Here is a 22,914-nt window from a genome sequence, read left to right as displayed (position 1 = left end):
TTGTTTGTTTCCCTTTTGGATTCCCGCGGCCTCGAGTGCAAAGGCGATTTGTTTAACTTCCAAACTTGTCTGAAATTGCACGGGTGAGAGCTTAGAATGTGGTTCCTTCGCTCTCGGTTTGAAACGGGGTGAGGAATGGGGTGGGGGAGGGTGGGTCTAACAGAGAGCCCTCTTGTCTAATAAAGTCGGGAGGACGAAAACGGGGAGCGGGTGGGGAGACAGGCCGGGAGGGACGGCGGAGGAGGGAGAGAGAGAAGGGAAGAAAAAAAGTGCAGAGGGCTGAACCTCCGCTACCCTTATTAGGGCTAGGAGCTCCTTTATCTGTTGCCTGGACCTCTCCATCCGCTCCGATCTTGTGTCAGGCACGCAAAGCTGATTGGAGACGGCATTTTAAAGACCCTGTTGCGATCCTCTCCGGGTCGCATCGCCCAATCCTCGAGCTCCTAATATTGCTGAAGGGACCTCAGGGAAGAGGAGACAGGTTCTTCCTTACTTTACAGTCTTTCAAAAGGAGCGTTTTCCTTTCGGGCGCGTCGTGGCGTGGGATGTGGTGGAGGGTTCCTTCCTCTGGGCCACAGCCGTTCACTGTCAGTTCCCTCCACTGCCCACTGCCAGCCGGGGTCACGCAGGTCCCCGGCCCTCAATACAAACTCTCGAGCTCTGGGCTTGCGCCCGGGAGCGCTGGTGGCGCGCAGCTGGTGTGCGCGGGGCGAGGCTCAGGGCGCGCCCCCAGACACGGGTGCCCGCACCAAGCCGGGACTCCGGGACACAGGCACACAAGCCCCCGGGCGCACGACCCCGGGCACGGGCCCCACGCGCCGGCACACCCCGGTCTCCGCCTCCAACGCGCTCTCCTCCCAGGCGCGCTGGGCCTGGGAGGGGGCGCCCCTAAAAAGCACCTAACCTTCTCCTAACCCCAAGTCGCCCATCCCCGCCAGGAGTTGTGTCTCTCTTTCCCCTCGGGTCACGGGGAGGAGAGGCGTCCCTCCTCAGCACCCAGGTCGGCAGCCTGGCGGAGGAAGGGGCTGCCGGGTGGGGTGCTGGCTGCGAGCCCCGCGGGCCTCGCTTACCTTGGTGGCGAGCTCCTCTCGCGGGGTCGGCTGCGCGGCGCCCGGCGCTCCCGGTGGTTGGCGCGCGCGCGGACGGTGCGTGGGTGCCGGGGCGCCGCGGCCGCGCTGTAGGATCCCGGAGCTGTCAGGGGTGGCCGACCTGACGGAAGGCGGCCGCGGCAAACCCCGCCCACCGGCCCGGCCCGGGCTCCTCCAAGGGGACCCAGTCGCCCCGCAGCGTTTCCCGAAGGACCAATCCGGAGCGGGGGGCTGGCCCGGCGGAGGGGGGAAGGGGAGGCCCACGGCGTACCGGGACGCGGGCCTGGACCTCATAGGTCGGTTTCTATGGCAGCCAGGAGGGAGGGGCTGGAGGGAGTGGGGCGCGCGGCGCGGGGACACCCGTCGCAGACACTCGAGGAGGGGGTTTGGCCCTGCCGCAGAGAGGACGCCTCCTAGAGCACGGATGCGAAGTGGCCGCACAGCCGAAAGAGGGTTGACACAGCTCCCATCAACTCACGCTTCGACCTGAGCCGCTCCAGCCTCTGGATAAAAAAGGTTTCCGTGTCCTTGGGAGACAGCGGCCCAGTAATCTTCCTAACAGAACGGGGTTTTCTAGCAAACCACAGTGACGGCTCCTTCAGGTGAGTCTGGCAGGGTTTAGGCTCTGCAGAAATAAGCGCTAATGCCACCCTCAGAGCGGAGTCCTTGCATATATTAGGCCCTGTTCCTTTGGTGCCACTTAGGCAGTGGACCCCTAATTTCCTGTGTACTCCGCAGCTATGACTCTCTGGCTAATGGTAGGTGCCAAATATTTTTCCAGTTTACAAACAAGGAGGGAATGCGATTCACCGAATACTAAAGCATAGAGATGATTTACTGAAGTTCAAGTCCTTCATTCTACAGAGGAGGAAATCGAAGTCGGAGAGGTCAATTAACTTAACAAGGGCCACACAGCTAGTTAATGGCAGAGCCATGATTAGGGGCCCTAAGTCACAGCTCAGTGAACACTTTCCTCCTCCTCTTGTTGCGGCATCCTCAGTTCATGATTACCAGGGTGTATTTACAAAATCGAAAGAGCTGAGGAGAAAAATAACCTAAGTTTAAAACCCTTTTATGGTAGAAATTAGGGTATCCAAAGATTTCTTTTTTCACTACTTGCCAGGAACTGTGACACTTTCACAAAGAGTAACCGATTAAATCCTCACAATAACCTTTTTAGTTAGGTGCTCTTATTACCATCCCTGTTTTGATAGATGAGGAAACTGAGGCCCAGAAACATTATTTGACTTGCTCAAGGTCACACAGCTGTCCAGTGCTGGTGCTGGGATTCAAACCTGGCAGTCTGACTCCAGTCTGCAGCTCTTCCTTACTACCCTCTGCTGCCTCTTTGTATGATGAGTAAAGGGGCCAGAACAGAAAAGGCAAGAAATAAAACCTTGGACAGCTCCACAGACTGACCATTGAGATTGGCAGGAAAACCAAGAGAACCTAGAATTGCTTCCTTGTTTTGTAAGAGTGGTCATCTACCTGTGTAGGATAAAGGTTCTCTGTGAGAAAAGTGTGACTTTAAAGGGAGGACTTCTCCTCAAAAGACAAAAGGACTTTTTTTAAAAGGAGTAATTTTGGGACTTCCCTGGTGGCGCAGTGGTAAAGAATCCGCCTGCCAATGCATGGGACACGGGTTCGAGCCCTGGTCAGGGAAGAGCCCACATGCCACAGAGCAACTAAGCCCGTGTGCCACAACTACTGAGCCTGCGCTCTAGAGCCTGCGAGGCACAACTACTGAAGCCCACGTGCCTAGAGCCTGTGCTCCACAGCAGGAGAAGCCACTGCAATGAGAAGCCCACGCACCACAACAAAGAGTAGTCCCCACTCGCCGCAACTAGAGAAAGCCTGTGCACAGCAACGAAGACCCAACGCAGCCAAAAATAAATAAATAAAAATTAAAAAAAAAAAAGTAATCTTAATACATGCCGTCAGTCTCTTTAAGACAATAAAATACAGGATAAATCATTGCATATTTTAAAAATATAAAATACTCCTTGAATCCTACATGACAATACACAGAACAGGATTTCATAAAGAAACTGCCTAGATACCAAGAGCCTCAAACTCCCAACCTGACATGTACTCTGTCATAGGCCCTCCCACCGTGTACCCGTAGAGCACCAGAGGGCAAAGCCGATGCTCGATTCTAGAGAATTAAGAGGTTACTGAAAACTTTAGGCTATCATAGAAAAGGAAAACTTAAAACTCAGCATCAGAAACCACTTCTCTTAAAGTCCATTGGCCAGACTCCATTCCAGGAGCCCCCTATACCCCAATTTCTCTTGCAGATGTGCTGCTAGGGCCTGCTCCCTTTCAAATCATAAACCCTTCCTTCATGCCTTCCCTTCCCTTGGGAGTCCCGGGATACCCAGCCATACAGGGCTGACCTCATGGTTCAATTCCCTTCACTTGAAAAAAGTGCTGTTTTTCTTCTAGAAAGGGCCATTCAACAATAGGTTGATTACAATGTAACAGTAATATATAGAGGTTAAAATTTCTTGTTTTGAATAGTATGGGGAATTATTTTTAACGTGTTAAGTGAAAGCAAAAGTTACAAAACAGAATGACACAAATTTGTGATATATATAACTAGAAGGAACTACACCAGACATTGGAAATGTTTTTGGTTATGTGGCAGAATCTCAGGTGATTTAAATGATCTTAATACTTTCCAGTGTTGTTTGCATTTTCTACAATGGGTGTATATGTCAGAAAAAAATTTTAATGTCAGAAAAATATTATTTTCCAAAAGAATTGATGAAACTGTAAGACCTATAAAGACAGTATAGACAGTTTCATGTTATTGCGGAGCTCATTAAAATTTAGTTTGCTAAACCCTGCTCCCTGTGTTAGCGGAAAAGAAGTCAAATACATTCTTAGGAACAACTGACTCTAATGCAGGAGGTCCTTGTTCTATACTTTGAGTAACATTGACAGTGGCTAAAAGTTTAGATTTTTGAGTCATAAAGCTACACCTTGACTCCTAGCTCTGTTACTTACTACTTATATGACACTCTGATTTCAAGCACCTTCTAGCCTGTTTCCTCACCTGTAATCTGGGAGTTGTGAGAATTGAGGCAAAGTTTCTGGAAAACAGTAAACTAGGTTTTGTTAATCTGGAGTCCATGGGCTCAGGTGGTAGGCAGGAGGATCCCCCATTGACAATGTATCTGTCTACTCCTTTCATCACAGTCTCTAAGTAGTTGGGGCCCAAACGTCAGAACCTCCTCTAATAAATGCCTAATAAATGGTAGCTATTATTTTTATTTCAGGTTTTGAGGGATCTTTCCACCTTTAGTGCTGTTCTAGGGCATATAGGGACATTCTACTCTAATTTTCTGGTCATTAAGTTACCTGATACATAGCATCCCTATTGAATGTGAACCTGGGCTATTCATGGGGTTTTCCTACCTCCACTCTCCTTCCTCTCTCCTGGTAGGGATATTTGACATATCTTGGGAGCGGACACAGAGCAAAAGTTTTCTAAGACTGCATATTGCTGTAGAGTTGAACCTGTAACTCAAAAGGTTTATCCTGTTCCAGGAAAATTTGTTTTATTTATGCTGTTAAGGTTCTGTGTGCTACCTGAGTCTGAGACTTCATGTCTTACAGACAATTCAGAAACATTCTCAGACAATAGCTCTTTGAATATGATCCCTGTCCCATGTTTATCTTTCTTTCAGGTTTTCCAATTGAACATTATGTGTGTCAGACCCCCTCATTCTATCTCATGCCTTTTTTCATATTTTCCAGATTTTTACCTTCTGTTTACCTTCTTTCACATTCTGGGTAATGTCTTCAGCTCTATCTTCTATTTCACAAATTCTCTCTGTGCTGTAATTAATCAGCTGTTTAATCTGCACACTGACTTTATAAGCCTTGACAATGCAAATATAATGAGCAAATCAAATTGAATCACTGACAATTAGTATTTATTAAAATCCCTTTTCCCTTAATTTTATAGGAACCTTTAAAGGACTAGTAGTAAAGAAACATTTATCTGAGGTTTATCCATGTATTCTGCTTCCCTTCTTATTTCTGTTAAATTCAAGCAAAATTAAACCAAAAGAATTAAAACTAGCATGGCAATTCTGTTTTTAAAAGTTCTCTCTCTCTCTCTCATGCATATGTATATGGACAGATATTCATGTAATGTTAACAATAGTTATTTCTGATTAATGGGTCTTGGAGTAGTTTTTAACTTTCTTATTTTTCTAAAATAGGTGAATCTTCTACTTGAGCAAGTATAATTGAACAACAACAACAAAGTAGAAAAAAAGGTTGTAAATTTCAGCAGCTGAGTGAGGTGCCACTACTCCTTCTGCCAGTCAGCTTAAATTCTATTGATATACTGGGTACTTTAATTCACTTTAGACTTTCCTGCCTCATCATTTAGTCATTAATGTTCAATATTGAGCTTTCTTCCTAAAGGTAAAGTACAACAGAGAAAAGAGAGAGAGAGAGGAGGGGGGGAGGGGGGAGAGAAAAAACCCCAAATTGTGATCTTGAGACATTTTCATATAAAAAGTTTTCATTATAAAAGTAACTTTCATTAAAAAATTTGAGTTGCTGAGATTCCCACTATAGTAGCAACTGTACTCCAAACTTTTCTTGCCTATGTAGCCAAGTATAGCAATAAGTGTGATAGTTTCTTATAATCAGCACTTGGGTGTTATTTACAGTTGGACAGTGGACAGATGAAGGCTCTGGGCCCATTGATCCTGTAGGGAAATTATCTCATGAAAAGTTGTCAGAATCAAGTAGTTACTTCTGTTTGATTTTTGTCTTCAGTTTTTCATAAGCACCATTTCAACTGGACTAGGGTTCTGAACCCCTATTATTCCCTCCATAGTGTTTCATAGCTGTATCTAATTGATAACTATTATTTCAGAGGACACAGTTACTGCTCTAATATGGGTGGTCTACCAAACCCCCAACCAGTTAATGATCTAGCTCTTCTGTTAGGTGAATTCATACATTGACATTTGCTCCTCAGCAGATAATTAGCTATCGTTTTGTCTCTAAAGTATATTTGAGTTACCCAGTGGAAGCAAAATTATTCAATTATTGTGATTTTCCAGTTTCTAATTTCTTATTATTCTCTAACATTTCATGTCTTTGTGGCATTTTCATTTCAGAAACATTATAAAGGCAATTCATTACTGAGAATACGTAGAATGCTCTTTAAACAAAAAAATCCAAGACTGTTGTCTTAGCCCGGTCCATTACATGAATAGTAAACATGAACAACAGGTAACAAGATATTTTGAGTAGCACCTGACTACGCTACAAAAAAATAAGAGACCCTCAGAACAAGTTAATGCCACTGGCTAGTCATTTGTGCTTCCTTTAAGTACTCTGTGTCAGCCATTCTCCAGGTGTGGTTCCAGGACTAAACCCAGTGTATTACCTGGGAAGGTTAGGAATGCAAATTCTTGGGTCCTAACCCAGACCAATTGAATTGTGCGTTTTAACAAAATGCTGATGCACACTGTTGTTGCAGAACCATTGCCTAGATGGTGTGGTCTCAAGGCAAGGAGACTGGCAAGGAGCTACCAAAAGGCAATTTGCTCCGTGTGTTTTGCCACCTTTCCTGATCTCCTGTTCCCCCACCCCAACCCCATCAAGGGCTGATGTAAATTACAAAAGGAAAATGGGTGTTTTACTTATGCTGTGTGCAATCCAATATTGTCAGCCACAAAGAGATCTCATACAGAGGTAACTGTATTTTAGTGATCAAGGGTGTAGTCTGTGGAGTCTAACTCCCTGGTTTCAGATATTGGCTCCACTTTCTACCAGCTATTTCTCATCTCCTCCTCTTAGTTTCCTCTTATTTGTAAAATGATAGCTAACAATGTTAATTACCTCATGAGGTCATTGAGATGATTAAATGTAAAGTGCTTGGCATATAAGTGATTCATAAATGACGCTATTCTGTTACAAGATTTTTCTCTCCTAGGCTGTATTTTGGTACAAATATCAAGGTGGGCATCACTTCAGTTGTATAATTATGTGTCATATTTAGTGTCGTATTAGGTTGTGGGAAAGTTGAGAAAAAAATTATGAATTCACATGCTGCCTTCCTATGTACCATGTCAACAGAATTAATGAAGTAACATTTATAGAACATGGAGTAGTTTTAAGATATTCTGTAAATTCAGCATACATTTATGATAATGACAGCCTCTACATTTATGGTTTTAAAGCAATACACTTCTAGGCCTCCAAATATAATGGATCTCATTAATTGGTGGTGATAGCTTTAATTCCTTCTGCTTCTCACTTGAATCCTTTATGACAAATTCTTTAAGAGCCATGGCACAGCTCAGCACATTACACATGAAAAACATTCAGCTTAGGTTTCTCTCTCCTGATATAACACATTGGTCAGTGTTAATAAATTCAAAGCTATTATGTTACCTCCAACAAAATCAGGCTAAACTTTTAAGAGGTCATTTACTTGTAATTTTACATGACAGTTATAAAAAAACTGTTTCCATGTGAACACTTTAAAGACCATTTGTTTGGTCTTTAATTGTTCATTTGTTCGTTTAGAACAATCAAGCCATGTTGAAGATGTGCATTAAAATCCACTTGATTTACTGGTTGACACTCTATCTACATCTAGGCCTCAGTCAATACTGTTTGCTTATTCTAAGTATAAAGTGGGTAATTAGTCTAGAAGACTCTCATGGACTTTTTTAATCTTGAAACATTACTTCAAAACTGAATGTAGTTGGCGCAGAAGCACTTACCTTTCCATGAAAATATTTCTACTTTCAATAGTAGGATGAGGATGGCAGCCTTTTTAAATGGTAAGACTGTAAGATCCTTCTGTTTTTGTACATATCCAAAAGATTTCTAGATTTTAAATGTATTGATATTAGGGTTCAGTTAGTTTTCCTTTGCATCTCAGATGATACATACGGTATAATAAAAAAATATGTATCCAGTCTTTGTCCCTGGTTCCTGGCACTAAGCTCCTAGAACCCTTGCAATTTCCTGTTAGGTCTTTTGTTATTCCTAACAAGCCCATACCTGAGTTTATGTAATGAGGTGACTCTAGGCTCTGGTCAGCAGAGGAATCAACCATATGAATTAGAGGGCTAGAACTATCAGCCCCACCCCCAAGATCTCCAGGGAAGTAGGAGGGGCTGGAGAGAGTTCAATCATCAATGGCCAATGACTTAATCACGTCTAGGTAATGAAACGTAAGTAAACAATGTTAAAGGAGCATCTGGGTAAACATCCATGTGCTGGGAGGGTGGAGCACCAGGACAGGACAGGGAAGTGCTGCACACTTCTCCCCCCACTTTGCCCTATGCAGGTCCTTCCTCCCATCTGTTCCTGGTTTGTATCCTTTATAATAAAACTACACTCCTAAGTACAGTGCTTTCCTGAATTCTGGGTCATTCTAGCACATTATTGAACCTGGGAGGGGGTGGGAACACCTAATTTGTAGTTGGCCAGGCAGAAGTGTGGGTACCCTGGGGACTCTATTGTCGGCTGGTGTCTGAAGTGGGGGCAATCTTGTGGTACTTCTAACTTCTGGAATCTACGTTCACTCTTGGTACTGTCAGAATTGAAGGAAACCCAGTTGGTGTCAGATAATCAAAGAACTGCTGTTGAACAGTGGAGTAGGGGAGATAGAAGAGGCTCTCCTATCATTCTCCAGTGCTCTTGGGATTCCTATGATGACCAATGTCTGGCACTACTGCCCAGGTGTCACACTGTAGACCTAGCTAAAAATTCCAGTAGGAGTAAAGTGAGAGGAACAAAATATCCAGTTCAGTACTTCAATATACATCATGGGTTTTAATAGCTGTTACATGTAAAATGCTTTATGAACTGCAAAGTCCTAGTCAACCTAAGGTTTACCACCAGCGGGTAGCTTTCTCTCTTCTGCAATCAAATTTACTGGCATTTGGAGCACACTGATACAGCCTTCACACCTTTTGGGAAAAGTAAAATGAACTATACCTGTCCCTCAAACCTGTTCTGAAAGGCCTTGCCAAATCTAAAAACTCAAATGATAATTTTAATGCTTTGCTGTGCCTTTGTCCCTGATCTCTACCTTGTGGTCAGGGCTCTTGAAAGATTATGTTTAAAAATAAACCTTGTTTCATACCTTGGCTTAAGGGCACAGCATGAGCTATTTTCAGCATTCAAAATTCACTAGATACTAACTAGTAATTTATATACTTGAGACCACTGTATCTGTCAGGAATTTAAACATTTCTTTAAACTACAACTAACTCAGGAACGTGGACATCTTAAGGCAAACTGAAAAATTCAATATGATACAATTCTATCATTAGTATTTTCTGACTTCAAAAAAGAAAAAAAAAAATATATATATATATAAATAAAAATATAAGCTTTGTAGCAGATACCCAACTGCCAAAGAGAACAGACTTGGAAATGTTCATACACTTTGATCCTAAAATAAAAACAACCTTCTAATTCCTATTGTCTTTAAATCCATGACTTCTCCAGTTGTGGGAAGCCATCCTCTTCAGTATATTTCATAAATGTGATACCATTTAACATCAGCATTACTAAAAGTCATGTTGATCTTTTAAATTTAACACACTAGTAAGTGGAGAAAGTATTTTTAAAATAGGCTGTACTAAAATTCCATTGGCTATTGTGTTCCACCATATAGAAGAGCAAATATCAACCTCTTCCTCCTTCCTTTCTTTCGAACTGATTTTTGGGGACTGGAGATGTGTACTGAGAATTTTATATCTCAATTCGTGTATCAGTCATGTTAATACAGACGAGAAGACATCTCTGACCACAAACCAACTTCCACACTGGTAAGGTGAAAAAAGAGTCATGAACACATAATTTTAAAGTTTACTTTAAAAATGTAAATATCTCCCAATATTTAACAGGTAAAGAAAATAGCATATTGGTGTATGTGGTTGTTATATTTTATTTTCCAAGTAATACTGATTAAAAATATGTACACACCTACTTTTAAGTCCACAGTTTAGCACTCTTATTTGTATGGCTTTAAAAGTTATAGCACAAGATCTTTACATTAAGGATTGGGGAAAAAGATTCATTCAAAACAAAGCCTGATATATTATATACATGTTTTTCTCTGTACTTTATTTTAAATACATTAATTTTAAAGTGATGCTCATCTTTTTTTCATCTGGTGGTAAAATACTAGTGCAACTTTTCATCAAAATAAAGTTTACCACAGATATAAGTGAATTTTCCCAATTGAAAATGGCCCTTCAGCCGCCATTAAATGAAATTTCTCAATCTAACTGAAGTGAAAAAGAACTGGTAGCTGTCATTGTAAGGAAAATATAGAGTGCTATAGCATGACCTACATTGCTCCTTGCAACACAAACTCTGAAAGAACCAGAGGCGCTTTACAGAAGTTTAGTTGAGTTTGAAAAGGCACATGGGTGTGGTTGGTTTTTAAACATTCTAGAAATTTGCCGCCACCACCACCGTTTCTGTTGCAGAGATGACATCTGTGACTGTCAGGGTAGACAAGAGTGTTGTTCAAGCTAAAGAAAGCCAGAAGCCAAAATTTAACTGCACAGTAACAATGCACTTTTCTTCATGCAGCCTTGTGTTTCCTATATATTCAAATGTTCTAACATGCATTAGAATACATAAACTTGTATTCTAATGATTTTACGTTTGATTTTACAATATGGGGGAAAAAAAACTTGAGGAAGGACATGACTGGGCAAAGAGAGAAGGGAGAACCCTTACCACAATGAAAATAGATACATTCGTACCCAACTATATAATAAGAATATAATCCGTTTCAGTTTTCCAGAAATATACTTCTCAAAGCTTCCCATTCACTTATGGGAAAGATCCCTCCTCTGTGGCATCAAGTGGGGGAAAATCAGTTTGTTTCAATAGAAACAGTTCAACACAACATGAAAGAGCTTAACTTTGGTCCACGTGTCTGTTAGCTTAAGGACAGTCACACTGCCCATCATCAGTTCAAAAACTCAACACATAAATTTAAAAATATATTCATTTGTTATTTCATTCTAAAACTGGCATAGGTGTTCTGTTCTCATTTCCTGACTTTTCAGCTTGGGAATCCACTGTTGATTTGGTCTCTAAACCCTCAGCATCTTCGTGATCTTCTCTGGCCGCCTCAGCAGCATCTGCTTGGGTAGCCTCTCTCTCCTCTTGGTTCATGATTTCAGGGGTCACTTGATCCAAGTCTGCTTCTAGAAGCTCAGTTTGTACTTCCATTGGCATCTGATTTACCCGTTCAACATGCAGCTCCTCTACATGTACTTCTGTACCTTCTTCAGTCTGAATTCGACCCACTTCTAGATAACTTACCTGGACCTGTTCTGGAAGCTCATTCATATGTGAATTGTGCACTTGGCTGTCCTGGAGCAGATCTGGGTGGACCTGTTCCACAGTCACTTGTGCTGAATCCACTTGAACCTGAAGCAATGGTAACACGTGCACCTTCCCAACTTGTTCTATAATAGTCATTGATGTCACAGGTTCAGTTTGCACACGTGTTTCTACTGAAAGAACTTCTTCAGTTACTAGACGCTCTGAAATATTATGAGCATCACTGAGATGCCTCCTTAATTCATTTCCTTGCATAAACCACAAGTCACACAAAGTACAATGGTTGGGTTTATCTCCAGTGTGTATTACCAAATGATCTTTGAACTGGTCCCAGCTGTTAAACACACTATTACAGACCTGAAATAACCAAACATTTGGTGTTAACACTTATATTCAAACTGAAGGAAATATGGATGCATTTATTCTCTATAAGAAAAAAGTTGAAGATTTTTCTGAAAATGTTATAAATATGACATCTGTAACATAGTCTGAGGGAATTTCATAATTCTTTTGTTTATTTGATCTTTTACCTGATTAGCTAACAACTTAAATCCTTTTGGGGAAACATTTTAATATTGTCTATATTAAAGGACTATAAAGTAACACTATTATAATTTCTTCCATGATATCAACATTAAGAACAATTTCACCATGTGGGATAAATACACACTAATCATGGAAGAAGAGCCAATTATAGCTGGTCTGCCTCCTCCACCCCACTCCTGAATTCTAATGATTGTTCTATGGTTAAGAATAACCATAGTTTCAGACTATGTTACTTAGGACATAATTTTATTGACATTGGTATCATCTAGGGTTGGGTAAAAACGACGACTACTACTACTACTATTCCCCCTTATGAAAGCAAGACAATGATGTTCTTTACTCTCATTTCTTTCTAAACTTGTCAGCTCTATACCTTTGCTCTAGGTCTGTCACCCTTCACTTCTAATGATTTCAAACGCAGACTCCTTTGCTAAGGACGGAGTACACCCACACATACCTGACATTCATAAAGCTTCTTTCTTCCCTTTTTTGCCCCCACTCCAGTTTGGCATGCAGTCAGGTGACATTTGAGGGTGCTATTTCTAGCAAATCGTTCATGACAATTTGGACATTCAAAAGGTTTTTCACCTGTTAGAATAGAAAAAAAATCATATTGACAATTAAGAAAAACAGAAAATGCAAAAAGTTTTTTCTTTTTGGTTAATTCTAATAGCACCTTCTTGAAAGAAGGATCAGAATTTATAACTCAAATGTTTCCACCACATCCAAAAGACTATTCTAAGAGGTAGAAATAGTTAAGTTTTTAATGATTCTTATAATTGTATCTGTGCTCTGGCAAAGAAATAAAATTTGGATCTGAATGTTGTTCCATGTTTTTGCATTTCTTAAAAAATTGTATATTTTCCCTTAGATAAAAATCAAGGTCAATTTCCTTTCTGGGGACATGCACCCCTCTCTATTCCACAAGCATTTTTTGAGCAATTATTGTGGTGCCAGGCCATGTGCTAGGTAATGAAGATAAACTGTCCTTGTTTTTAAAAACTTCGTATCATAGGCCAGAGTATTTCAGGAAGGTGAAATACATGAACATAAACAAATGCAATGCACCACAGAAGGCCTGTTACAGAGAAGAGGGCAATGGGAAATGGGACTGCAGCAGTACAGAGGAGGAGAGTGATGAATTATGCCTGGAATGGAATGAGAGAAGGACAGGAAAGAAGTAGGTTATTCTAGGCAGAGGCACAGAGGTGTAAAACAGCATGGCAGGTGAGGAGTAAGGAGGGAGGTGTCATACTGACTCCCAGATCTCTGGCTTAGAATACCAACCAGAATAAAGAACAGAGAAGTCCAAGTAGGTTTGGAGTGGGATGTGCTAGGGAAGATTATAAATTCATTTTTGACTCGGTGAGTCTGAGGTACTCAAAGCAAAGTGGAAAATCTGGTAGACAGTTACATAGACAAATCTGGAGCTAAACAGAGGGTGGACTGACATACAGATACAGAATCCAATAAAACATCCAGTTAAAACAGCAGGTAGATGAAGCAAGCAAAGAAAACAAAAAGAACAGCCAGAAGTAGAAGGAAAGAACACTGAGGAAAATTAAGAAAGAAATTTCAGGAAGATGAGGTAATAAACAGCGCCAAACTGAACAGAAAGATCAGGTAGGGTAACAACAGGGGACTGGAATAACTCAGCAAGAACACTGTGAGTGGTATGGTGGAATCAGAAGCCACACTACAGTGAGATAAGGGAGCATGAGTGAGGCAAGTTAATGGAAACTGTCAGTACAGAAATTCTTTCAAGAAGGCTTGGAAGTAAAGAGGAGACGTGGCTAGAGGGGGAACATGTCAATAAGAGGTTCTCTAAGCCAGAAGAGAGTCATTACTTATTTGCTGAAGGAGAAGGAACCAGTGGAGGAGAGAGTAGTAGGATTGACAGATGAAACATGGTCTTGGAGGAGACATCAAGGTGTGGGATTCAGGATTGGCCTTGAAGAAAAGGGAAATATCTCTCTCTGTAATAAAAGAGAAGGAGACAACGAAGAAACCACATAGTTTACCCCACAGCTAAGTTGGGGGTAGGAGGTCAGATAGACATGTCACCTGCTGGGGTGGGGTGTGGGCAGAGGTCTTGAGTGCTGCACTGAAGGTCTAGAATGCCAATTAGGAAAGGAAAGATATAAATCAGACACCAAAAGGCCTAACTTAAGGTCTGATAAGAATTTTTTCCAGCAGTGCTCAGCAGGGAGCACAAGTAAATGACTGCAATAATTAATTCCAGGATGTAGGGTTCAAAAGCCAAAGGGAGCAGGGCCTCCCTCGGTCCTCCGCCCGCGCCCGCCGGAGCCTGTTCGCGTCGACTGACCAGAGTCCGCGAATTCAACGCTCCGAGCCCGTTCGGACGGCCCCAACTCCCAGCTTTCTTTAGTGTCCTTTGAAGACACTAAGAATAACGTCCCTGCATCAGTTTTTACTAGAGCCAGTCACCTATCATGCCTGGAACAGGGATCGTACCCAGATTGCCCTTAGCCCCAGTAACCACGAAGTCCACATCTATGAGAAGAACGGGAGCCAGTGGGTGAAAGCTCATGAACTCAAGGAGCACAACGGACACATCACAGGTATCGACTGGGCTCCCAAGAGTGACCGCATCGTCACTTGTGGGGCTGACTGCAATGCCTACGTGTGGAGTCAGAAAGATGGTGTCTGGAAGCCGACCCTGGTCATCCTGAGAATTAACCGTGCAGCCACTTTTGTCAAGTGGTCCCCGCTAGAGAACAAATTTGCTGTGGGCAGCGGAGCACGACTCATTTCTGTTTGTTACTTCGAGTCCGAAAATGACTGGTGGGTAAGCAAGCACATTAAAAAACCCATTCGCTCCACGGTCCTCAGCTTGGATTGGCATCCCAACAACGTCTTGCTGGCAGCAGGATCCTGTGATTTCAAATGCAGAGTGTTTTCTGCCTACATTAAAGAAGTGGATGAGAAGCCAGCCAGTACACCCTGGGGCAGCAAGATGCCTTTTGGTCAGCTGATGTCAGAGTTTGGTGGCAGTGGCACTGGCGGCTGGGTGCACGGGGTCAGCTTCTCCGCCAGCGGGAGCCACCTGGCCTGGGTCAGCCACGACAGCACCGTGCCCGTTGCCGATGCCTCAAAAAGTGTGCAGGTCTCAACTCTGAAGACAGAGTTCCTGCCCCTCCTGAGTGCACGCTTCGTCTTGGAGAACAGCGTCGTGGCCGCTGGCCGTGACTGCTGCCCCATGCTCTTTAGCTGCGATGACCGCGGCTGCTTGACCTTCGTCTCCAAGCTAGACATCCCAAAACAGAGCATCCAGCGCAACATGTCGGCCATGGAGCGCTTCCGCAACATGGACAAGCGGGCCACGACCGGGGACCGCAACACGGCCCTGGAGACGCTGCACCAGAACAGCATCACTCAAGTGTCTATATATGAGGTGGACAAGCAAGATTGTCGCAAATTTTGCACTACTGGCATCGATGGAGCCATGACCATTTGGGATTTCAAGACCTTAGAGTCTTCTATCCAGGGCCTTCGGATAATGTGAAGCTGAGCGAGCCTCCCAGATCCAGCGTGAGGACGGACAGGCTGCACCGGGCAGCTGCGCCATTTGCATGATGGGCAGGAGAGCCGGCCGCCAGGAAACACTGAAGACACATATGGCGCAAACCTTGTGTGTTTTGTTTGAGGATAATTGGTGAAAGTGTTGGTTTTTTAAAAGCAGCAGTGATTTGGGTTTTTTTTTTTTGCTATTTCATTCCATTCTTGACCAAAGCTTCTCTTTAAGTAGTTTATTATGGAAAATTGTCACACTAACTTAAAGGAAGGGGTGGGGGAGGTATGTAAATTGTCCGCTAAAAAATTAAATAAAAATACTGAATGTGAAAAAAAAAAAAAAAAAGCCAAAGGGAATATGCTTAGAGTACAAGAAAAAGTGACTCAAGATATATACAATGAGGACAAGGTAACATCAGCAACGGGGCAATAAACTAGGTGGAAAGGGGTATGGAAAGACAGGAAGGCTAAATGAGGTAGACTCCCACAGTCAAAGTAAGGAAAGCAGTGAGAATTCAAGAGATAGGATGATGCTTGTAGAGAACAGGACTAAGATTTCAGAGGTGGAGCCTCAGTGATGATCAGGTCCTAGACATGACCCTCATACTCACGTGGAACAGACACAGTCAAGTAACTCTGAGCTGTGTTTTATCCCTGACAAAACAATTATAGCTTATTTTTTATATAATTTTCATGAGATGAAAAAATTAATTTGAGAGAGAAGACCTAATCACCTAGAATTATTGTTGGTATAGAAACTCCTTTACAACTCCCCAAATGTTGGGCGATACTGCTAACTAGAATAGTTTTGTTTTAATAGTGTATAATTTTTCACTATAAATGAAGCCTACAGATAAAAACTGTCATAACCTCTTTAAAGGGCAATTTGATAATATTTGCCAAGATTTAAAATGCACATATTCTGTGACTTGGCAATTCTGCTGTCAAAAATTAAGTTACTTGAACATGTACACAAAGATTATGTACAGGTGTGTTTATTGCAGCACAGTGTGTAAAAGACTAGCAACAACCTAAAAGTGTATCAACAGGAGTGGTTAAGTAAATTATGGCATACCCATACACTGAAATACCATGCAGCCACAGTGAAAAAAATTAAGTAGATTCATGAATGTTTCACACATTAAAAAGAGTTCAAGATAAATTAAATGGCGTAACGTTCTATTGCATGCTCCTGTTTGTTTCAAAAGTTCTGTGTGTGTCTGTTTATGGTTACTTGAAAATGCAAAGAATATATCTGGAAGGATAAATAAGAAAACGATGTCAGTAACTGCTTCTGGGGAGATCTATTTAAGTAGGAAAGAGATTCACTTTTCAGTGCACATCATTTGAGCTTCTGCTATTTAAAAAATTAGTTTAATAAGCCCAATAAAATCTAGGAATTGTAAGAGATTAATTATACTTTAGATGTGTAGAAAGTACAGTCTTCCAAGTGCTTTTATCATTTTCTCTTATTTGCCACAACCCTGTAAAGTAGGAGTCATTATTCTTATTTACACAGACAAGGAAAGAGCCCCAAAGATAAAGTTCATCAAGCTGACAAAATGTCAGAACTGGAGCCTGGGAATTCCCTGGCAGTCCAGTGGTTAGGACTCGGCAATTTCACTGCCAGGGCCAGGGTTCAATTCCTGGTCAGGGAACTAAGATCCCGCGAGCTGCGCAGTGTGGCCAAAAAAAAACCCAAAAAAAACTGGAGCCTGAATCTAATTATGGTTTCCGGACCCAGATTTTTTCCTACAATTCCACACTACCTCTCTGGGCAACTAGGGAACAATTATTTGAAAACATGGTTACAGGTCATCTTTGGATTCTTTCACATGTGGTGTCCCTCCCACAGGCATATCTGTCAATATATCTGCTCTCTCCCCCCACCCACAAATCTTACCCTTCTATATTTTTCTTTCTAAATTAATAAACTTCCAATCATGTAGCCACCCAAATCAGAAAGCTGGGAGTCACCTTCTCTTTTACCCCTACATCTCACCAATCACCAAACCCTGTTGATTCTGCCTACTTAATGTTATATCTCCAACCCTTTTTCACTATTACTGCCTTTATTCAATCCCCCATCCTTGTTTAGATTACTCCAACAGCCTTCGAATTAGACCCAGTAGGCTTCACCCACTCCAATCTATCCTGCCAGTTCTCTCTCTCTAAAGCATAAATTTAATCAGAAAACTCTCTGGCTTAAATTTCTTTAAAGTGACCCAGAGTCTTTCAAGATAAAAATCCAAACTCATTTAGAGCACTTAAATGAAAATAACTACATGATCTTAGCCTCACCTCCCATCACTTTCTCTCTCTTGTCCTTGAACCACTGGGAGATCGTCCTGATGCCTAAGTGCACGCCACATGGTCAGCCCTCCAAACTCTTTAGCTGCATCTCCTGGCATTCGGACCCAATCCTCCAGTCATAACAACCTGCTAGCAAGTACTCCAAATGAGTGACTTAACTCTCCTCTATGTCTGTGTACACTTAATTTCTTTTGTCTGGAATGCTCATCTCCTGGCTAACTCCTTTTCCTTTGGGAGTCATAGGGTAAACCCTCTAGGAAGCCATCCTTGTCTCTTTCATCATAAACAGCACAAGCAGGCATTCCCATAAGACTCTGTGCTTACCCCTATCAGCACTTCGCTGACTGTGCCTGTTTGTCTCCCCTAACGTAAGTTTGAACTCCTTGAAGGCAGGGACTCTAAAATTTATCTCCATGACCTAGCAGGCTGGCATTATCATCACTATTTTCCATATGGAAACAAGGTAATTCAGGACAAGTAACAGCCAAAATTTTGCAAATCAAGCGTGGATTACTGTGCATGCTTTAAGAACATACAAGAAACCAAAGCACTAAACTAATGAAAGTATGCAAAATATGAAATTGAGGGGGGTGTATTATGTATATGTTGAGAGTAGGAAACAGGACCATTTATCTTTACACTTAGTTTGTTATAAGTGAAAAATGATCCACCCTTTATTAACACAAACACAATTAAAAACTGTTTACTTATGTTCCTCTTGAATTTACTAAATCACTGATCACATATGCTACTGTCTTGTCACTAATTACTAGTACAATAATTGATCGAGGTTAAAAAAGACAATAAAAGTTGTTTGCTTTACATACTAAACTGTTCCTTCAAAGGGCATCTGGTTCTGTAATTTGTAACAACTATTTAACTAAGGTACTTAAGTTATCTCACATCATTTTGAAAGGAAACACAGACATAAAACATAATGTGGGGCTTCCCTGGTGGCGCAGTGGTTAAGAATCCGCCTGCCAATGCAGGGGACACGGGTTCAAGCCCTGGTCCAGGAAGATGCCACATGCCGCGGAGCAACTAAACCCGTGCGCCACAACTACTGAGCCTGCACTCTAGAGCCTGTAAGCCACAACTACTGAGCCCACGTGCCACAACCACCGAAGCCCGTGCGCCTAGAGCCCCTGCTCCGCAACAAGAGAAACCACCGCAATGAGAAGCCCACGCACCGCAACGAAGAGTAGCCCCTGCTCGCTGCAACTAGAGAAAGCCCGTGTGCAGCAACGAAGGCCCAACGCAGCCAAAAATAGATAAAATAAATAAATTAAAAAAAAAAAACATAATGTGATTTAGCTCTATACTTTTCTGTTCAATCCAAAATACAATGTGCAGGACTTGGAAAGCATATTTAAAAACTTCCAAAATGGTCTGTGTTGTCCTATTTTCAAACAGGTAAGTCACTAGGTAATGTTTTGGGTAAAAGAGACAACTGTTTCTACTTTCACACTGATAGGAAATAATATAAAAGTGATTATCTGTTGGGGTACTGGAAACTCCTATCAAAGTGTGCTAGTTACCAAGTAACATTTATTTACTAAGTTGTGCTGCGCATACACCAATGCTTTTGCAAAACTAATCCACAGTTACCACAAACATGTTCATCAGAAGACCATTAACATAGGTGCTTATTTGTTTTTTAAGGACCAAAAACTATACCTTTACGCAGTTTCCAAATATACAACAGGTCTTTACATATAATGTTTGTAAAACCAGAAAGCATTTCCCCCAAAGATTTCATGAATGCCTATTAGTTACCCCAAATTAGTTACCTTAAAGCCTTCTAAATTCATAGTGAGCCTTTAAGTAAATTAGGAGATTCCCTTGCTGCTCACTTATTTATCCAGTTCCTGAGTATTACTACCAAGGGTCTGAATAGTGAGGGATACCACACTATTTGAATCTATCTGTTTTCTCAGTTTCAAGTAGTATGTAGCACGCAACTCTGGACAGCAAGGGATATACGAAAAAATTTCATCCAAAGTTCTCCAAACTCTAGCATCAAAGAGAAAGATTCTGAATAGTGTGGGATAACTATATTGTATTCACTGTATTAATAGTCTCAACAGCCTTAACCATCTCACATAGTAAGAACTTGGGAACAAGTGTCCAGAAGTCTGACACTTAGCACTCTGCAGCAACTGCTTTCCCCACACCTTTGTCACAGTGGGTTTAGGGACTCCCCAAGATTCCAAGTCATTCGTGGTGGTAACTCCTGTGTATGGCACAGAAGACCTAGCAGAGAAAGCTTGGGGTGTGGGACCAAGGACAGGGAATCTGACAGGGAGAAAAATAGGCTCAGGGATGGATGCAGAACTATAAGGGCCAGAGGTTCTAAGATAGACTCCCTGGACATCTCCCTCACGTCTGGGATGGCTCTTAGGAGAGTACAGAGACCTTACCCTTTTCATCTCCCTGGCTGTGCACCAGTCCTGACATGTTTGCCCTTGGAGAGATGAAGGAGATGGACAAATACTGCCTTCCTATCTGCCAGGTCAAAACAGATAACCAAATGTATGCAAAGGTATAAACATATTTGGGATTGTTTGCAAATGTACCCATCTATGTAATGTGTTAACATAAGGCAGGGAAAGCAAAAACAGTAACAGTGAAGTTTCACTGTAATTAAAATCTCATAATCTATAACCCTTAATAAAGAATCACAAACCATTTTATGTATTTTTTTAAAAAATATAAAAATTGGCAAGATGTAAGAATGAAAATTACTTTCAAAGTTAGTACTGATTTTGCTTTAAAAGCATAAATATTTCAACTAATATTATAAAAACACTGTGTGTTCAGCCGGCACATTAGGGAACACAGGAAGTGGTTCCTGTGGTGCTAATTAAAAAAAAAAAAAAAAGGATTTAGACACTTAGCTTCAAGTGAATGTGGAAAATCTATACTTTTACCATAAAGTATTTGCTAATTACCTGTATGCTTTCGAAGATGCTCTTTAAAATGTCCAAAGTGGTCAAACTGTTTCTCACAGTACTGACATATGTGAATTTTTTTCCCAGTTCTTTGCTTCTTACTGACTCCACCTTCTTCAAGGTGGTAACAATTGAGGTGCTGTTTCCATGCGCTCTCCCGAAGATACCTTTTATTGCATATTTCACACTTGAAACTCTCAGTGGAGTGTGATTTCATGTGTTCCTTAAAATGGTAAAACAATTTAAATGAACGGTTACATTTCTCACAATGGAACAAGTCCTTCACATGTGACAGCTGAAGTTCCACAATTTCAATACCTTCTACCTGTTTGCTTGTGGGGTCAGAGGCACAGCCATCTTCATCTTTAATCTGCCCTTTTCTATCACCTTGACGGTACTTGCTGGTGATATCTGCCAATAATGCCAGAGCGGAATCATCAGAGGAACCTGTGCTCTGAATATATTTTATGGACTGCCTGGCAGTAGCCACATCCTCTAATGTTTCAATGCCTTCATCTTCCACTTCGATTGTGCCTTCAGCAATCTCCACCTCGATTTCAACAGGTTCAGATTCTGCAGATGGCAATGACTCAGTGATAACATTTGAAGTTTCTGCAATCTTTCTTTTTTTTGCTTCACTTTTTCCTGTGGTAGTTTCCTCTAGTGGAGCTGAGTTTTCTTTGTTCCTGAAATACACAATGTATGGATTAAAAAAATCTATAAGATCAATCAAAATCCTACCAGGCTTTTTGGAAGAATTGGTAAGCTGATAATAAAATTTGTATGGAAAGGCAGAAAACAAGACTGTAAGACTTATACTACCTGATTTCAAGACTTACTATAAAGCTACAAAATTAAGACAATGTGATATTGGTGAAAGGATACACATGGAGATTAATGGAAGAGAATAAAGTCCAGAAATACATCTACACATATATAGTCAACTGACTTGTGAAAAAAGGTTCCAAAGTAATTTAATGGAGAAAATATAAAATAGTGGTGTTGGAACAACTGGTATCTATATGGGAAAAATAAACCTTGACCCTTTCTCTCATATTATACACAAAAGAACTAAAAATGGATCATAGACTTAAATGTAAGAACTAAAACTATTACACTTCTAGAAGAAAACAGGATAAAAATCTTTGCAACATTGAAAGATTTCTTAAATAGCACACAGAAAGCAGAGACTTTCAGCAAACATTGATAAAATGGATTTCATCAAAATTAAAAACTTGGTCCTTTGAAATACACAGTTAACAGAAAGGCAAGCCATAGACCAGGAGAAAATATTTGCAAACATGTATCTGTCAAAGGTCTTTATATAGAGAGAATACAAAAAGATTTCGTACAATTCAATAAACTCAACGGCTTAAGACCACTGTTGGGAGACAATTCCCCATGAGTCCCTTGTGTTTCTGCATATCTTGTGAATTGACAGCTTTGGTTCTGGACTAGTTTTCAAGGATGTTTGCTGAAGCGCCAACAGCTTGGGAAGATAGAGTGGCTCCCTCTGGAGAAGAAGACACCTTTACTTACTGTCCAATATAATAATGTCCCCCACTGTGGGATAAAGGTCAGGCAGGTTTGTTTGCAGCCCATTCTAAAAGATTTTGGTTTCCTAAGCTGGAGATCCTTCAGCTGTGATGAAAAACGACCACATGCAGAGCATTCACCTGGGCCACTCTATGTTACCCCTGTGGGACTTGAGGAAGGGAAAAGTGGCACAAATAGAAAACTCATGCTGCCTGCTGTGCAGAGAAAAATAAAGTCCTTCTTTCTGACCTACGAGTCCCGTTATCTTCTATCAGCATCCATGAAACCATGGCAGGATAATTTCTTGGCTTGCAAGTAGGATAAAAACTCAGATCCCTCACAGATCTTGCCAAAGTTTGGCAACCAAGAACAGGATGCTGAAAAAGACAAGGCTTTCTGGAACAAGAAGGATGAGACCTCACAGAGCAAATGGAATCTGAGGAAGTCTACTAGAGCTGGCAGTAAACCTGTTTACCAAATTGTATGGTCAACTGGGCAATAAATGGGCCTCTACTTATTTGCCTATTGCTCTGAGTTCAACTGTGTGCCCCCTAAAAGATATGATGAAGTCCTGACCCCTG

At 41.5% G+C, this 22,914-nt stretch overlaps 3 protein-coding genes across 4 annotated transcripts in view; 1 reads left to right on the top strand and 2 right to left on the bottom strand.

Moving 5' to 3' along the window:
• NIM1K (NIM1 serine/threonine protein kinase) overlaps positions 1-1,171 on the bottom strand; it is a 69,937-nt gene extending 68,766 nt beyond the window's left edge. Inside the window, exon 1 of one of the 2 annotated variants that reach the window (XM_061187753.1) lies at positions 1,071-1,171. The gene's annotated coding sequence lies outside the window, so the exon portion shown is untranslated. The remainder of the gene's footprint in view (positions 1-1,070) is intronic. The other variant, XM_061187751.1, reaches the window with a different exon arrangement.
• Positions 1,172-10,071: 8,900 nt separating this feature from the next.
• ZNF131 (zinc finger protein 131) overlaps positions 10,072-22,914 on the bottom strand; it is a 31,055-nt gene continuing 18,212 nt past the window's right edge. The window contains exons 5-8 of the mRNA XM_061189234.1: positions 21,123-21,483; positions 20,798-21,020; positions 12,457-12,587; positions 10,072-11,810 (exon numbers count right to left, since the gene is read on the bottom strand). Of these exons, the coding sequence (XP_061045217.1) occupies positions 11,124-11,810; positions 12,457-12,587; positions 20,798-21,020; positions 21,123-21,483 (1,402 nt within the window). The 3' untranslated portion in view covers positions 10,072-11,123. The remainder of the gene's footprint in view (positions 11,811-12,456; positions 12,588-20,797; positions 21,021-21,122; positions 21,484-22,914) is intronic.
• On the top strand, positions 14,453-15,639 carry LOC133090793 (actin-related protein 2/3 complex subunit 1A-like). Its single transcript, XM_061189233.1, is given in 2 exon segments — positions 14,453-14,473; positions 14,476-15,639. Coding segments are annotated over 2 exon segments (1,071 nt in total). The 3' UTR covers positions 15,526-15,639.

This window comes from Eubalaena glacialis, chromosome 4 (genome assembly GCF_028564815.1).
Source record: "Eubalaena glacialis isolate mEubGla1 chromosome 4, mEubGla1.1.hap2.+ XY, whole genome shotgun sequence".
Classification (NCBI taxonomy): Eukaryota; Metazoa; Chordata; class Mammalia; order Artiodactyla; family Balaenidae; genus Eubalaena; species Eubalaena glacialis.
This window is presented reverse-complemented; position numbering and strand designations above follow the sequence as displayed.